Source organism: Chiloscyllium plagiosum, chromosome 35 (genome assembly GCF_004010195.1).
Source record: "Chiloscyllium plagiosum isolate BGI_BamShark_2017 chromosome 35, ASM401019v2, whole genome shotgun sequence".
NCBI classification, from domain to species: domain Eukaryota; kingdom Metazoa; phylum Chordata; class Chondrichthyes; order Orectolobiformes; family Hemiscylliidae; genus Chiloscyllium; species Chiloscyllium plagiosum.
The window spans coordinates 6913480-6932519 of NC_057744.1; the positions used below are offsets into that span (position 1 = coordinate 6913480).

General features: G+C 41.0%; 1 protein-coding gene across 2 annotated transcripts in view; it reads right to left on the minus strand.

Annotated features, from left to right (window-relative positions):
• Window positions 1-7696: 7696 nt before the first annotated feature.
• bace1 (beta-secretase 1) overlaps window positions 7697-19040 on the minus strand; it is a 118453-nt gene continuing 107109 nt past the window's right edge. The window contains exons 8-10 of one of the 2 annotated variants that reach the window (XR_006309361.1): window positions 17911-18082; window positions 8209-11431; window positions 7697-7737 (exon numbers count right to left, since the gene is read on the minus strand). Coding sequence is in view for 1 of the 2 variants with exons in the window: in XM_043676578.1 (XP_043532513.1) it covers window positions 11190-11431; window positions 17911-18082 (414 nt within the window). In the remaining variant the exon portion in view is untranslated. Of the gene's footprint in view, window positions 7738-8020; window positions 11432-17910; window positions 18083-19040 lie in introns of those variants that run through there. The other variant, XM_043676578.1, reaches the window with a different exon arrangement.

Sequence of the window (19040 nt, forward strand, 5' to 3'; positions counted from 1 at the left end):
GCTCTGCACTGGAACTAGAAGTTGTCAATTGAACAGTTCTTCCAAAAGAAAGATGCACAAAGTGCATAATCTGTAAAATTCCAACCATCAGATCTTTCAAGGACAGGCACATATTTTTCTAAGTAATTACATACTGCATGAATACATAACATTAATGTAAAATAAATGTGTATTGCAAAATAATATCAGCATATCAATCTCTATTTTCGATTGAGTAAATATTTCTGAGTACGTGTAAACTATATTAACAGAGGGCTTCCTGCAAGAGAAAAGTTTCTACTTTGTGGGATCGTTTCTATTCTCAAATTATATGTTGTTTTCACTTTTTCCTGAAGTATTTCTAGTCCCTCCATGTTTGTTTCTTCATCCTTGATAAGCAAGCTTGTTTATTGATGTCTGCTATGGTTCAGTGGTAATACTGTCACTTTAGAATCAGGAGATTGGAGGTGTAACTCATCACTGAAGAACTTGTGCTACATTGTCACAGATACCATCTCTCAGATGAGATATTAAACCAGGGTCTCATTAAGTGAATCATGAATAAAAAGGGAGTTCTTCAAGTTGTTCTGGTCAATAGTTACTCCCTCAGTCATTGGGAAAAACAAGTTATCTGGTCATTATCACATTTCCATTTGCGGGAGCTTGCTGCATTTCTTTCATTATAATAATGACCTCTAAAGTACCTCTGTGCCCATAACGCACTTTGTGATGATGTGGAAGATGCGACAAAAAAACAAGTCCTTTGTTTCCTTTCCATTACAAATATGGCTAGGCAGGAAGCCACATCAGGAACAGAAGTAAGGAGACATCTCCTCATGTGCTCTGCTTGATGTATGGCAGTTGGCCAGTGAAACAGCTGTGTACCTGCTGCTGAAATGAAGACTTTAACTATTGTAGCAACAGCTTTTCAATTCAACACTTGGCTCAAGCAAGACATTGGAGTGAATGAAACAACGTGTGTTTCAGTTATCTCTTCTTCACATGCACTAAACATCTTGGTCACAAAGACATGAAGTGCAGAATTTTATGAAGTGATCTTCAGAGCAGATCCTGTTAACTATGGGGTTGAAGTCCCACTGATAAATATTAGCAACCAAACATATGAAATTCCTCTGTCTGTTAGTTGATCCACAACATCAATCCATTTATTTTGAGCAGGTTAATTATATCTTTGATGATAAAAAGAGTTACATTTAAAGGCTTTTGTTACTAATAGCATATAATGTGACTAGTCCATTATTTTTATGATTAATATCCTAATATCACAGATTTCAAAATGCCTGAGCAATTCTTTCTCTGTGACTGCACAAGACAAATTCTGTGTTTATTTCATTAATATTCAATTTAATCCTGAATTTTCCTAGTTTTTTAAAAAAAACATCCATATTTTGGGGATCATATTGTGCTCTCTGATCATTTGCAATTACACTAATTTGGTTATGTCTATTGAGCAAATCATATCTGTGATATCCTGAGATCTTAATTAGTGTCTTGAGAATATACTCTGCTATTCCATACAATTTTCCCTACAAAAGCAAAGTTACTTTAGTAACTGGATTTTTGTTATCTGCAAACTTACTCCTCTCCCCTCGTTACCTGTTGATGTTTACTCCTGGCTGGAGTGTGCTTCCATGTGAGTCAGACTTAGACTGCTCTCAACACGGTTCTGAAGTGATACATGGGCTTTTGTGAGGATTGTAGACAGCAGTGTCAAACAAGAGAGTGAATGGAAGAAGCCAAACCAATTCTTGTCACATACTTACAACCACGTGCTATCTAGGTACTTCAGCTAAACTTTTCCCAGCACCAATCAAGGACCCTGAGACTTACTGTAGCAGGAGAAAGTGAGGTCTGCAGACGCTGGAGATCAAAGCTGAAACTTTATTGCTGGAACAGCACAGCAGGTCAGGCAGCATCTAGGGAACAGAAGATTCGACGTTTCGGGCACATGCCCTTCTTCAGGAGCAGCCCTACTTCCACCAAGATGCAGTGTTAACCCAGCAACAAATTTCACTCTTCTGTATGGTACAACACATAATAATTTAATCAGTCACATCACTAGGGGAAGTCTAACCAAACTTTGATAAAAAAAATAGTTCACATACATTTTTAGATGTTGTGGTAAGGAAAAGACAATGCTGTGATTTCTACTTCATTGGTTAAAACACTGATTGTGACTGTTCAATATAATTAAGTGTGAGTGGGGACATTTTAATGGGAACCAGAAGGAAGGTAAACGCTTAATAGAGAATAAAGGCCTAAATGGGGGAAAGAAGACAGATCTGGCTAAAGAGAGGAGTTGTGGTACAGATACCAAAACAGTGTATGTATGTTGTCGGGGCAGGAGAATTTTACTCTATGAAGAGAAATGAAAAGTAGGGAACATATTTAAATTGTATCGAACACTGACCACACTTCAAGAAATACGAACAGTCCCACTGCCGACTATCAATAAATCACACAGAGACACTTAGGATTCTACAAAAAGAAAGGATAATACCAGAACTGAAGGGTTATCATCATAGAATCCCTACAGTGTGGAAACAGGCCATTCAGTTCATCAAGTTGACACATACCCTCAGAAGAGCATCCCAGCCAGTCCCATCCCTTTACCCATTCCTATAACCCTGCATTTTGCATGACTAGCCTGCACTAGACACTAAGGGCAATTTATCATGGCCAATCCACTTGCACATCTTTGGACTGTGGGCAGAAACCAGAGCACCCTAAGTAAACCCACAAAGACACAGGGAGAATATGCAAACCCCACACAGACAGTGGACCAAGGCTGGAATCGAACCCAGATCTCTGGCGCTGTGAGGCAGGAATATACCTGTGAGGCAAAGCTGAACAGGTGTGGATAATTTACTTTAGGAGAGAGAGAATTGAGGAGTGACTTGATAAAAGTCTTTAAGATGTTCAAAAGGCAGTTCCATTTTCAGGGGAGACCATCCAACTAGTGGTCATAAACACAAGATGGTCACTAATAAACTGGGGACTTAGGGGAATCCTGTTTACCCAGAGAATGGAACTCACTAACACAGGAGTATATCAGGTGAATGACATGGATGTATTTCAGGGAAGTTAGAATACCATGAAGGAAAAAGAACAGGAAGATAATGACAAAAAGGTTAATTGAAAAATCATGAGGATCTTGTGTAACACAAACATGGACTCATTAGGTCAAACATCCTGTTCTTTTGCTGTCAGTACCACACAATATTAATTAAAATGAAGTTTAATGCATGCATTAGAATTGGAATCTTATAACAGGAGACCACTTGATCATTAAGCCGATGCTAACCCTCTAAAAATCCCTATTTTATACTTTGTTAAAATGAAATGTCAAATATTTATCCACATCTCATATAAAAGCTATTACAGATCCTTCTTCCACCAGTATTTCTTAGGGAATTGTATATCTCAACAGCCCTTTAAAATTATTCCAATTTCCACATTTTCTGACAATCTCAAAAGAAAGTAATTTTCTATAAATGATTTTATCACCTAGTTGAAGAAAGAAGGATGTTTCACATTCTGCTACAAATGGCCAAGATACGCCACAGCAAGAAGTAAGTCCGAAGTGGCCGATTTGTTGTTGCTCCTCGGAATGATATGAAACGTAACTGGACTGTGACTGCACTATTGCTGTGGTTCAGTCCATCACTGCACCATTGTTTAGTGCCTGAAAGTTCATCTTGATATTTTGTTATTTCAGCTCTGTAACTTCTAACCATAGAGAGAGCAGAAGTGTTTATTTCCCAAATTATAGGCCACCAGCCAGGTGACGCAGCTGTTGGCAAATTAGACTGAGAATATCTATTCTTGATTAAACTGCTGTCATTTCAATGCTTAAATGTAGAGTTGACCCCGGCTGTTCTTTCAAATTGAAGTATTCTGTCCACAAATGCTCACCGCTACGTGCATCGTATGAGCACAGCTTCTTGCAGAGACACTGATAATAGGATTAAAGCCTTGCAAATTGGATTGCAGTTTAATAATAATTTCTCTGAGGAGCACCTTTGATAGTAAGTTGTGTCCTGAGTGTGATGTCAAAGCATACAAAGCAAGATGCTACCATGATTAATACCTGGAGAGAAAACAGAGTCACAGGATCCGAAACGTTAACTCTGCTTTCTCTGCAAAGGTGCTGCCGAACCTGTTGAGTTTCTCCATCAATGTCTGCTTTCATTTCAGATTTCCGGCATCGGCAGTTCTTTGTTCTGTTTTATGATCAATCCCTGGTCTATTCAGAGTTTGCTAATTTCAGCTGCAGTGTGTTTCAATGGCTTTTCAGTCTTGACTACATTTCCAGTAACATTTACTGTGCATTTTGAACAGTAGATGAAGTGAGCATTATATTTGATCGTGATGACCCAGTGGTAAGTTGGCCTGTCAAAGACTCTGTGCAGGACAGTATTTTCATGCATGAATACGGGTTAAGTCTCCCCAACATGTGCCTTAATTGCAATTTATTTTAAGCATCGTTTCCCTACAGTCTATATATTTATCTGACAGTAACGATTCTCATAATACAAGTGAGTGAGATTGCCAAATTACTCAGCCGTGTCCTGTATTTTCCTCTTCAGAATTGGATTTTGACTTTCCTGAAATCACTTTAACAAAATGGGCACATGTACCTTATTAGTATTCACAAGGAGTTCTGAATTCATGTACCTGAATTTACAGAGTCTGGCACTAATCTGCACCAACCATGCAACAATATTCTTGTAATGATATATCACTGTGCATTAACATTTACAGATACCCGCATGAATATCAGAGTTGGAATTAACTAATCTTGCAAATGTTGTTATTTTGTTCATCTAGACTGGAAGATCAGGAACTTTGCAAAATGACAATAAGGTCAAGAGTATAAATTGGACACAATTCAATCATTTCACATTATCAATCAATATTGGATCATGAGAAAATCATGTCATTAAAGATTACAAGCAAAATAACTGTAGGCACAGTCTTGGCACAGTGTTCTACACTAATTGCAATAACTGAGTAGAGGAGGACTTCAAATTCATATTCTTTATATCAGAACTGATGTCAAACTGTGACACAGATATAATTAGGGCATCATTTTAATATAGATTGTCTGTAAATTCTGATCAATTCCATTGGGCAAAATAGCTCAACAGAAGGAGGGCAAAATTCCATTGAAAAATAATTCGTACTCATAGTCCGTTCATAGGTTTAATTATTTCTCAAGTGTGCACCTACGGTTTGGTTAACTAGGTTAGTAATCAGACCAGTGTTTACAATCTCCCTCAGGTCAATGTCAGAGACTTTAGAGCTTGATGAACCTAAATTTCCAGAATAAAACAGAATCATAAATCCATCTGGGTGAGTGGAGCAGACTTGTTGCTATTTTTAAAAAATGATACTGCTGATCTCCTGTAGAATTGCTCACGTATTATCTGGATTCACTGTCATCTACTGTGATGTTTAGCAGCTAAAACTGATTTATTTGGAAGCACTAGCTTTCGGAGCGCTGCTCTTTCATTGTGGACTCCACAGCCACCTGATAAAGGAGCAGCGCTCCGAAAGTTAGTGCGTCCAAATAAATCTGTTGGACTATAACCTGGTGTTGTGCAATTTTTAACTTTGTACACCCCAGTTCAAAACCGACACCTCCAAACCACAGCTAAAACTGGGCATTGTTTAACCTGGACTGGCTCCATTAATTGCAATATTATTTACTGGGGGAGCAATGCAATTAAGGACATTCTGAAGATCGCAGAGGCCCATTGCTGTGGGGGTTACCAGAGGCTGATAGTTGTGTATCAATGGACTGCCTTCTTCCTTCAAAGAATGGAAAAGCGCAGCAGGTCAGGCAGCATCCAAGGAACAGGAGAATCGACGTTTCGGGCATAAGCCCTTCTTCAGGAATCTTCAGGAATTCCTGAAGAAGGGCTTATGCCCGAAACATCGATTCTCCTGTTCCTTGGATGCTGCCTGACCTGCTGCGCTTTTCCAGCAACACATTTTCAGCTCTGATCTCCAGCATCTGCAGCCCTCACTTTCTCTCCTTCAAAGAATGGCCATGCTATAAGAGGCAATAAAAACTCGCTGGAAATGTCTGGTTTTGTCTTTCATTTTGAATATTTCTTTTTAAATAATTTGGACACTTTGAGGTGTGATATTTACATTGTGACAGATGCAGACTCGGAGAACAAACGTTCTCTTGATTGATATTTGTCCCTACAGTATTGAATTTTTTAATTCATTCATGGGCTGAGGGCACCACTGGGTAAATCAGCATTGATTGCCCATCCCAGAGGACAGTTAAGAGCTATGGTTCTGGAATCAGATGTTAGCCAGACCAGATAAAGATGGCGTTTCCTTCCCTGAAGTACATTAGTAAACCTGATGGACTTTCCCAACAATCGACTCAAGGTCATCATTAGACTCTCAGTTCGAGATATTTATTGAATTCAAAGTCCACAACCAGCGGTGGGGGATTCAAACCCAAGTCCCCAGAACACTCCCTGGGTTTCTGGATTAATAGTCCAGTGATAATTGGGGTGGCACTATGACTCAGTGGTTAGCACTGCTACCTCACAGCATTAGGGTCCCAGGTTCAGTTCCAGCCTTGGGTGACTTTCTGTGTGGAGTTTGCTCATTCTCCCCATGTCTGCATGGGTTTCCTCCGGGTGCTCCGGTTTCATCCCACAGTCTAAAGATGTGCAGGTCAGGTGAATTGGCCATGTTAAATTACCCATAGTGTTAAGTGCATTAATCAGAGGGAAATGGGTCTGGGTGGGTTACTCTTCGGAGGATCGGTGTAGGCTTGTTGGGTCGAAGGGCCTGTTTCCATCTTGTAGGGGATCTAATCTAAAAAAGAATACCACTAGGCCATTGCCTCTCCTCAGAAAAAAAGCTAATTTCTTTGTCTAACTGCCAGGAATGTTGTCAGTGACTCTGTTGTATGTTGTCTGCCTAAAAAGAATTGATTTGCTTTTCCCAGATGTCTAGCGGAGCAATGTTACTGCGTCAAGCACCCAGTCCCTCCCAATGTGATCCTGTTATTTTCTTTCTCTGTCCCTGCTTTGTCACCATTCAATTACTCTATGTTTCCCTCTCCCATTGTGACTTTGATTCCTTCCCATCAAAGCTATGTCTGGTACATCCTCTCACAGGGTCACCTAAAACAGTCTCTTTGTGTTGCTGCCAAAGTGACTGTACCTCAAACGGTCTCTGATTCTTTCTGGAAGCTGAACCAATTTCTCCCTTTACCAACCTCATAGTTTCCCCACCCTTTCTCGCAGTCCTTCACTTCTCGAATTCTGGTCTTTTCTCTCAGTCAGATTTATCTCCTTTCACTATTTCCTTCCCTCCCCCCCATCATGATACTGTTCAGACTTTCTGTGCTGCCCTCAGCCAGTAGCATAAGACCATAAGAATTTGAGGAAATAACAAATTGCTGAAAAAAATACATATTTTATCAATTTTTTCTATCTTGCACTCATCCAAGTATAACAATTTAAAGGAAAAACAACACTTATACTGTATGAGAAGATAATTCATTAATTGACAAGTGGACTCTGATTGGTACAGGTATTGCCAGAGAATGTACTATTAACAATTAAAACAGTTAACTGTCAGGCTTTGTTTAAATTTTAAACCAGGCAGGTTGACTCTGATTAGGAGAAAGTGAGGACTGCAGATGCTGGAGATCAGTGTTGAGAGTGTGTTGCTAGGAAAGCGCAGCAGGCCAGGCAGCATCTGTGGAGCAGGAGAATCAATTAGATTACTTACAGTATGGAAACAGGCCCTTCGGCCCAACAAGTCCACACTGACCCGCCGAACGCAACCCACCCAGACCCATTCCCCTACATTTATCTCTTCACCTAACACTATGGTCAATTGAGCATGGCCAATTCACCTGACCTGCACATTTTTTGGACTGTGGGAGGAAACCGGAGCACCCGGAGGAAACCCACGCAGACACGGGGAGAATGTGCAAACTCCACACAGAGAGTCGCCAGAGGCGGGAATTGAACCCTGGTCTCTGGCGCTGTGAAGCAGCAGTGCTAACCACTGTGCCACCGTGCCGCCCATGTTTCGGGCATAAGCCCTGATTGTGATGATTGACTATTAACTGTCAAGGTTTATTTAAATTTGATTCAGGCAGATTGACTGCGATTGGTCAAGGCATTGCCCTGACAATTGAACCAGAAAATGGCTGTCACTTACTTTGTTGAGTTGAAAAAGGAGAAGATTGTGCACAAGATTTTTTTTTGTCCGCAAAGACCAGAATTTCAAAAGACAGAATCGACGTTTCGAACATTCCTGATGAAGGATTTATGCCCGAAACGCTGATTCTCCTGCTCCTCAGATGCTGCTTGACATGCTGTGCTTTCCCAGCAACACACTCTTGACTCTGATCAGTCAGGAAATTGCCCTGGGAAATGAACAAGAGAATGGCTGTTAAATGTTTTTGTTAAATTTAACCAGACAGTGCGTATGTACAAGTTCTTTCTGTGGGCACACTACAGAGCTTCCAGTATGCTCCAGTGCCCACATTGTGAGTTTGACTGATAATTATAAATTAATGTACTTCTGTGTACTGAAAGTTCTCGTCTTTGCAGCCAAAAAAAATCTTGTACACAAACTTCTCCTTTTTCAACTGAACAAAGTAAGTGACAGCCATTTTCTGGTTCAATTGTCAGGGCAATGCCTTGACCATTCACAGTCAATCTGCCTGAATCAAATTTAAATAAACCTTAACAGTTAATAGTCAATCATCACAAACTGGTGCATCCTTTGTGGCAACACTGGTACCTATCAGAGTCCATTTGCTAACCAATCAACACTCTCCTTTCAGACAATATAAATGCACTTTTCCCTTTCAGTTGGCATTTCTTGTGAATTATCTTGACGAAGGTATCAAAACCATGTCTTTTGTTTTTAGCAATACACAAGTTCTATCCTACCAAGTGACTAAATTAAGAAATAGGAGGAAGAGTAGACCATTCAGCCCTTTGAGTTCCTACTGTCAATTTAATAAGATTGTGGCTGATCATCAACACCATTTTTTCCCATTAGCGTTTGGCTTGATGTTTTTTAAATGTTGAAACCTATGAAATTCAGTAAGAAACATACTCAACAGCTGAATCTCCACAGCCCTCTGGTGGTGGGAATTCCAAAGATTTCAGCACCACTACCTATGAGTGAAGAAATTCTCCCTCTTTCTAAATTCGACATGTTTTGCCCATATTCTGAGACTAAGTCTCTGAGTTGTAAGCCCCTCAGCCAGGGCAGGGATCCTTCCTTCATCTACTTTGTGTCCCTTGACCACATCCCAGAAGAGTAACAACTACTATCTAGTTTCCTTCAGGTTGTGATTCACAAAATACCTTATTGCAGACCACCTGGCATTATAATATCACAGTCTTAATGTCTCAACTAGCTTTACCCAAGAATTACCTCAGTTGCTTGCTTTGAATGTCTTTTGTCAATAACTGCATATAACATTTCTGAACACTTATGCTGAAATATCCAGATATGAACACCTGGGTGAAACTATGTGAACAGTGGGGCAACTTTGCAGAAGCATGATAGGGATACTATTAAAACTTGAATCTATCACAGTTTTGAATAGGTGAGACTTGAACAAAAAGTGTGGCCTTCTTTAATTCTGTCACCCACCAGCTGTTTGATATGGTTATGTATGATGAAAGGATTTGACAAATTGACAGACGAGTGTTGCCTAATCAGGTTAGGTGTTAGTGAATTAATGTCTCTCTCTGGTGAGATAGCAGCCATATTGACCTCTGGGACTATGACAAATTTACTTTCATGTACTAAAGATTAACCAAATATTACTGGTTTTAGAGATTGGGACATAGGAACAAAGAGCAGGAATTGGCTCGTTGCCCCTTTGAGCCTCGTACAGACAAAGGTTTGCTTTAGTTTTCCGGTTCCAAGTTGAAGCGCTGCTATTAAATCACCATCAAATTTACAAGAGTGACCACAGCGGGGCTATCTCAGGAACAGCTCTATAAGGCAATTGGGTTGTAGTTGTCATGTAACATTGGCTGAGGTTCCTCTCAGTGGCATTTTGATCAAGATACTGAATAAATGACACACATACAAATATACAAGCCAGGAATTCCCAAGTTCAGTCTCCAGTCTGTGTGCTGAGCGACCTGATTTCATTATGAATAGCAGTGGATAACAGTATACTTGGCCACAATGGTCTCAGCTCCCAATATTGATCATTATCCATGCCCTCTGTGGAGAAGTGCCTCATGTGTTAATGGCTGCATCATCTACCATGGAGATCCATGGACCCACTGATGTATATTATTGGGTTGCATTTGATAAATTACCATTTAAGACAACTACTGAGTGTGGCCGGTACCCATTAAAAAGTAATTGCAAGAGAATTCATGATCTTCAGGAGGGAAAGAAAACAAAAATGCATTGTTTAGTCATTGCAATGCCACTATAGTTCAATGTTGCCCAATAAATGTAATGCAACTCACTGTAATGCATATATTTCTGGACATTTACACATAAATGTAAACACTACACATTATAAATGATATCTGTAAGGTAGTGTTGATGTGCTGGTAGTGTAAAATTGTATTGCACTCAATTTTATAGGAGTGAATGGCCATTTTTGGGCTGCACAGGCTAGAGATCAATAAAAATCAAGCAGACATCATGAACAACCATTTCCACAGCTCACATATTTCCCATTGGTCCAGTAGAAGATACCATGGAATTAGGGTGATTATGATCCAAGGTGATGAATCTGTCAAATAAAAAATATTTCTCTGTGGCTAATATTTACAGTTTCCTTTTGGAAATACTCAATGGACTTCTTTCAGTAAGTTGACATCTCTTGCGGGGAGGAGTTTGTGTACCTTGTTGAGTTACTCAATTCTCGAACATCACTATCTCTAGGCTGTTAGTTTGCCCAGTGGATATTCCGTCACAGTTCAAGGAAATGATCTGACCAAAAGATAATACAATATGGAAGGGCCTGTACACTGGGGGATGGGGAGGAAGTAATTTTGTCTACACTACAATAGTTGTGAACCTCAAACCAGCCATAACTCTCGCTCTCGATTCTTGAACACCTGCTGTTCTATCCATCACTGTAAGCTGTTTCTTAGTTTAAAAAGGAGGGGGAGAGTATTCTTCCATATTGAATAGTTTCTCTTCATTCACTTCAGCAGCGATATGTCGTCTGCAAAGTCATCGTGATCACGTCGAAGGCAACGGAAACAGCGCCACTGAAAGACCATGAGGCACAAGGGCAGCATGAAGAGAGCGCAGATGGCTGCCATCACGTAGGCAATTGTCATCAGTGTAGACTCATCTGTCTGGGGAATGTTGTAGCCACAGTCCTCCATGTTTGTGCTAAAGAAGGGACCCTCTACCATGGCTGACCGAAACTCATCGTGCACTGAAAGCAAAGGAGACAACATTAGTCCCTGAGGCCAGGCAGCAGGGGTGTCAATGAGAAACCTGTACGATTTGCTGGTTATTCTAATCTCTACCACTCTCCTTTGTCCTGGTATCAGAAACTTCACTTCAATGAAAAGCAGATCTGCTTGCCTGAGATCTTCGTTTGCTATTTCTAAAGAGAGGATCCCAGCTGATCCAACCCAACCCAAATATCAATGTTGGAATTCCGTTGCAAGGAGTATTTAAATGGAATCTGGGTGCAGATATTGCAAAAGCCATATTCTTCGATTACATAGAGTTCCCATCCCCGGTATCAGCCTAGTGAATTTCTGCTGCACTCCCTCAAAGTTAAGTAAATCCTTACTTAAATTGGGAAACCAAAACTTCACACAATATTCCAGGTGTAGTCCCACAAGATGTTGTATAACTGCAGTGAGACATCCCAATTTCGGAATTCCAATCCTCTTGGAATGGTCTTGCAATCTTCTTTCTGTTCTTTCTGTTCTGTCCTTGATTAAATAAACCCACAGTGAATTTGAGCAAATACAGTTCATGCTCTGGCAGTAGAATTTGTTGTAGAATTTCTTTTCACAAGATTGTAATTAGAAATGGAGAACTAAGATGATTTTCCTTTGAGTAGTCAGTGCTCCTGAAGCCTTTTGAATGAACTGTACTTAGATTTTAGCTACAAAAGCTGCATCATATGATGAGTCAAATTTAAATGCATAACCAGCCTTGCCCAGTTGCTGAGTTGGTGAAGGGAGCACGGAGCTGTGACCATTACCACAAACCGTCCAAATCTCAGATCACTGACCTCCGATATGATGCAGCGAATGCATTATAATTGAACATTTATTTGATCATACGAAACAGAAGCAGAAATATACCACTAGGTTCTCTGAGTCTGTTTCACCATTCAATAAGATCATGTTTGATCTGTCAGTGTTTTGAATTTCTTTTTTCCCATCCACCCTTGATAATTCTTGATTCTCCTGCCTAACAACAAGCTATCAACTTCTGTCTTCAAAAATATCCAATGAATCCATGTTCGCTTTCTTCAAAGTTGCACAACACTCAGAGAGTAAACAATTCTCCTCATATCCATCCTGAAGGGATGGACCCCTAATTTTTAAACTACTCTCCTTGATTCTGGACTGAGCACCAAGCGGAAACATTGATTTCACATCCATCTTGTCAAGACGTTTCAGGTTCTTATAAACTTTAATCAAGTTATCCCTCACTCTTTGAAACTCCTGTCCAGCCTATCCTCATAAAACAACCCACTCATTCCAGGCATCAATCTAGTACACCTCCTTCAAACCACCTCCAATGTGTTTACATCTTTCCTTAAATGAGGAAACCAAATCTGTACACGGTATTCAAAAGATGGTCTCATCAATTCTCCAAACAACTGAGAATAATGTAGAATCATAGAGTCATACAGCACAGAAACAGACCCTTCCATCCAACCAGTCCAAGCTGAACATAATCCCAAATTGAACTAGTTCCAGCTGCATGCTCCTAGCCCATATCCCTCCAAATCTTTCCTATTCATATACTTATCTAAATGTCTTTCAAAAGTTGTCATTGTGCCCACATCCACCATTTCCTCAGGCAGTTTATTCCACACACAACCACCCTCTGTGAAAAAAATTTGCTCCCATGTCTTTTTTAAATCTCTCTCTTCTCACGTTAAAAATGCCTCTTAGTCTTGAAATCCAGAATTCTGGGGAAAAGACAACTATCATTAACCATATCTATACTCCTCATTATTTTATCAACTTCTGTAAGATCAGCTCTCAACCTCCTATGCTCCAGTGAAAAAGTTCCAGTCTATCCAACCTTTCTTTATACCTCTAACCTTCCATACCCAGCAACGTCCTGGTAAATCTCTTGTGAACCCTTAACAGCTTAATAATAATGTGATACAAATGACAAAGAATTGTGAACATGAACCCCTCGAGCCCTCTGCTCCACAACACTACCCAAGGCCCCTATTATTAATTGTATAAGTCCTATCCCTGTTTTTTGTAGCAAAATGGAATACCTCCAGACTGAACTCTATCTGCCATTTGTTTGCCCATTTACTGATTTGACAAAGATCCATTTATAATCTTAGAGAACCTTCTTCATTGTCTACTTTGCCACTGATTACATTTTTTCTTTTGTTTTCAGTTCCTCTCACAATAAAAGAGAGCATCCAATTAGGCTTCACCGTGATGTGCTGTACCTGCATACCTACACATGCAAGTCGCTCGGCATCTCGGAATTCAGAAGTAATATTCTGTTCTTTTATTTTCCCAGCCATTTTCCCACATTGCACTCCATTTGATTCCCCGTCAGCAGCTTCCTTATGTCTTATTCACAACATACTTTCCCACCTATCTTGGTGTTGTCTGCAAATTTAGCTACTGGGCCTTAGCTCCCTCATTTAAGTCATTGACGTAAATTGTAAGAAGTTGAAGCCTGAGCATAGACACTTACAAGACTCCACTCATTAGATCCTGCCCAGCAGATGAAGGCCCATTCATGCTTACTTCCTGTTTTCTTTCAGACAGCCAATCCCCTATCCATGCTACTGTGTTACCTACTGCACAATGAGTTTATATTCACTTGATCAAAGGCCCTTTTGAAATCCAAATACAGTCCATTTAAAAGGCTTCAGGATCATTGACTGTTCAAAGGAAAATCATCTTGGTTCTCCATTTCTAATTGCAATCTTGTGAAAAGAAAGTCTACACCAAAAGTACTGCCAGAGCATGAACTGAATCAGCTCAAACTCGCTGCGGGTTTGTTTAATCAAGCGATGTGAACTGAAAGAGAATTGCAAGATATTTTCAAGAGGATTGGAATTCAGATGTGGGATGTCTTACTGCAGTTATACAAGGCCTTGTGAAACTGCACCTGGAATACTGTGTGAAGTTTTGGTTCCCCAATCTAATGCCAGAGGTTGTTTCTTTACTCAGAGAGTAGTCGGGGCGTGGAACAGTAGTAGACTTGCCAACTTTAACCATTTAAATGGTTATTGGATAAACATATGGATGAAAATGGAATAGTGTAGGATAGATGGGCTTCAGACTGGTTCCACAGGTTGGCGCCGACATCGAGGGCCAAAGGGCCTGTACTGCGCTATAATGTCCTACGTTCTAAGTGAGGATTTATGAGGCTGATACTAGGGATGGCAGCACTGCAATATGAGGAGAGATTAGCTCAACTGGGCCTGAACTCGTCAGAGTTTAGAAGAATGAGAGGGGATTGGATTGAAGTGTGAAATATTCTAACAGGTGGAGACAATTGGATGCAGGGCGGATATTTCCCCTGGGTGGTGAATCAAGAATTGGGGGATAAAGTATCAGGGGATCAGGTAGGCTCTTTAGGATTGAAATGAGGAAACATTGCTTCACTCAGAGGGAGGGGTCAACCTTCAGAATTCACTTCCATGGAAAGCCTGTAGATACCTGCTCACTGAGTATATTAAAGAAATGAGATTGGTGCATTTTTAGATATTAAAGGTAACTGTGGAGAGAAAGTGGGAATATGGCATTGAGACAAAGCATCAGCTATGGTTCTATTGAATGATAGAGCAGGTTTGAAGGGCTGAAAGGCCTATTCCAGCACCTAGTTTGTACGTTTTCATATCTTGGATGTATTAAGTGGAGACAGTGAGCAAAGGAGAGTGGAGGTATGTTTGGATCAGCACAGCTAGAGTGTGCACGTTATCAGAAATTATGGCAGGGAGAGGCCAGTCAGTCAGAAACACACTACATTCACAATGTGGAGCTACACTGTGCACCCAGCCTTTCTTTTACAAAGCTCTGTCCACCCAACTACCTTTCTTCACTGAGGAGAATGATGGACAAAAAGACTGAGGAATATTTTGTGGAAGTTCCTCAAATGTTGCCCTTGAGTTTGCTTTCTCCCCACATGACAGTCAAGGGAAATGAAACGGTGAGGGAGAATAGGGAGGGGGAGGGACAGTTTGTTAGAGAGAGGGCAAATGGCACAGGATGGAGGACAAGCAGAGAGAGGAGTGAGAGAGAGGGTAGGCAGAGGGAGGGGGGGATTGAGCAACAGAAGAGTAGAGAGAGAAGGATAGGCAGCGGGAGGATGGAAAGTGAGGAGGGGTGCAGAGAGAGAGGAGAAAAAATACTAAGAGCAGGAAGTGCTGGAGAAATTCAACGGATCTGGTAACACCTATGGAGAGAGAAACAGAGTTAACATTTTGAGTCTGATATGACTCTTCTTTAGCTCTGTTTTTATTAGAGCAATGTGCAGTCTTTCTTGCAGGACTGGCTACATGGAAAACAGGTGATTTTCTTACTGTAATCCAGTTGGTATTTAATCCAAGTTTACCACCCCAAACAGAATCAAATGCTCTTTTTTGTAAGCAATTATTATTAGTCCTCTTGCCTTGCCTCCATGTCTCCAATTAACCATGCCATCATAGTTCTCTGAGGCCTACAAACCCTGGGGAACATTCACTGAGCCCCCTTCCTTCCTTTCTGCAATAAAGAGAAAATCTGCAATGATCTGTGCTACAACTTGAGTCAGACCGTAAATCCAGGTATTTTAACACCAAGGTTGCTTTTAAATGATTTACTTATTCAGTAGCTGAATATGTGAGGTAAAGTTAACATTAATATTGCATTCTACAATTGTATCTACTGAACATTACAGTGAAATAAAACCCTTTATATTAAGGCGCCCTTGCATCTAGAGTGGGTGGATGGAAGGAGAGATTTATAATCTGATTAAAAACCACATGCGATGATGTAGGTGCTAAAACTGTTTAACAACTTCGACTTGGAAACTTACTTTAAATCACTTATCAAATAAAGAAGAAGACTGAATTAGTACAGCAAGTATAAAATCTGATATATTTGATTTACCAAAGTTCTTGGGGCCACGAAACTATTTTGCTTTTGTCATCTTCCTTTATTGAAATTTAAATCTTCATGTTCTCCTTGTTCCTTTACAACTTTGCTTTTCTGGATTTTCGAATGAGACTTTTTGTATCAATTTACCTTCTCTTTCCTGTGCTTATCAGGGTAAAAGCCGATAGCATTGGGCATATGGTCCTGGGTCAGTATCTTGTCATTCCAGGTCCAGGTTTTATTGCAGAGTGAAGCTTCTCTTGTCTTAATAACATGCATCAGTCCAGAGTTTAATTGGAGGACCACTGTGTGACAATTTACCATCTCCCACATCGCTACTAGATTGCCTTTCCCTGTGAATCTACCAGTTTGTGGTGAATTAGAGTCAATTTGGTGTGGTTCTGTTGCTAGGGCTCAGTACCTAGTACAAAGGTTAAGCTTACCTAAATGCGATCTACTATACTTTAATGAAAAGATTAGATTAGATTCCCTACAGTATGGAAACAGGCCCTTCAGCCCAACAAGTCCATACTGACAAGTAACCCACCCAGACGCTATATTTACTGCTGACTAATGCACCTAACACTATGGGCAATTTAGCACGGCCAATTCACCTGACCTGCACAGTTCTGGATTGTGGGAGGAAACCGGAGCACCCAGAGCAAACCCACACAGACACGGGGAGAATGTGCAAACTCCACACAGTCAGTCACCAGAGGCGGGAATCAAACCTGGGTCCCTGGCACTGTGAGGCAGCAGTGCTAACCACTGTGCCACCCATAAGGGGCTATGCAGAGGTGCAATCTTTCAGAACAGCAGTGCAGTGGTGGGACACAGGTTATTTTTTTCTTGGCTGACCCTTACCTCAACAGTTACTGCTGGGGAAACAAAACTCTGACTGCATCTGTGGAGAGAGAAAAACAGCTCAGGGACCTGATACATTAACGCAATTGCTCTGTCCACAGATGCTGTTGAGTTTTTCTTTTCCCAACACGTACTGTTGAGATAAGGGTCAGCCAAGAAAACAAAAGCCTGTGTCCCATCGCTGCACTACTGTTCTGAAAGACTGAATCTCTGCCAGACTAGCTGAGCATTTCCAACACCTTTTGACCCTATTTCAGATTTTCAGTGTCCACATTAATGTTCTTTCAGTGTGCTCTAATCTTCGTTTAGCTGAAGCAGGGAGGTTTTGAAACAGGGAGGCCACGGCGTGGTGGCAGGGGTGGGGAATCTTGAGACGGTGCGAGGTGGGGGGGTAACTGCATCTTCCTATAAATATGGAACAGGAGCAGAGAGGGATCTTTGGTCCATTCTCCTGTCATTCTGGACAGCAACGGTGAAAGGATGACAGCATTCAGTGATTTACACTCATGATTTAAGATGGTGTCTGGATTGGAATCGCAAGAACTAAAGGGAGGAGGGCTGTAAAAGGAGGATTCTGTTGAGTGTCACCTTTGCAATTCTTTTTATTCACTAAAAGGATGTGGCATCACCGCTGGGCCCACATTTATTGCCCACCCTAGTTGCCCTGGTGAAGGTGGGTGGTAAGCTGTCTTCTTCAACCGAAAGTGCTTAAACAGATATTTTGACACACTCCACTCACCGTGACAAGTGCTAACTGCAAATCCAATGCGTTTGCGAGCACGGTCAAAGACAACATAAAACCCCTCCATGATGACGGCGCCCATCACGGTTCCTGTGGTAGACTGGGAGATGGCAAACTTATAGCAGTCATCCTGAGAAGTGGCCACATCCTCCACTGGACGCAGATATTGCTGTGAATAAAAGGAACGGAGCTTCGGAAGTCAGTCACACACTTGTGACCAGGCTGTGATTGCCCAGACCTAGAACCCTCACAGCCCACGTTGGGAATGGAGAGAGAAGCATAAGGCAGTGACAGAAGGAGGCTATTCAGTCTGTCCTGTTGATGCTATCTCTCTGCTAGAGCATCCCTGCTAGTTTCACTCTCTGACCCTTCCTTCTTCGCCTGTAATTTTATTTTCTCTTCAGGCGTTTACAGTTATTAACCTCAATAAGGGAAACTAGCCAACCAGAAGGTCAGTGGTGTGGCTGTACAGTTATACAGCATGGAAACTGACCCTGAAGTCCAACCAGTCCATGTCAGCCACGTTCCCAAACTAAACTAGCTCCACATGCCTGCACTAGGCCCGTACCCTTCCAAACCTTTTCTCTTCATGAACCAATCCAAAAGTCTTTTAAATGTTGTAACCCACATCCACCACTTTCTCTGGCAGTTTATTCCACTCACTGTGCTAAAACGTTCCCCTTGTGTCCTTTTTAGATCTTTCTCCTCTCACCTTAATGTTTACTGTCACTGGGATAAAGGTTTGTAGTTTCAGTGTTTATATTTTTAATTAGTATTATTTTGTTCATTACATTTATACTCATCTAACTGTCATGTTAAGATTTGATGTGTAGCACATTAGAGGTAAAAACAATGACTGCAGATGCTGGAAACCAGATTCTGGATTAGTGGTGCTGGAAGAGCACAGCAGTTCAGGCAGCATCCAAGGAGCAGCGAAATCTAACCTGGGCCTCTGGATTACTGGTCTCATAGCAATACAACGGGCTACTGTGCCCCTAACTCCATGATGAGAATATGACAATTGACCTTGGTGTACTTGAGTGAGGAAGCCAGATTCATCTCAGCAAACTCCACAGTCCTTCAAGATATCAGCACTCTTCCAATTCTGGAATTCCTGATTTCAATCG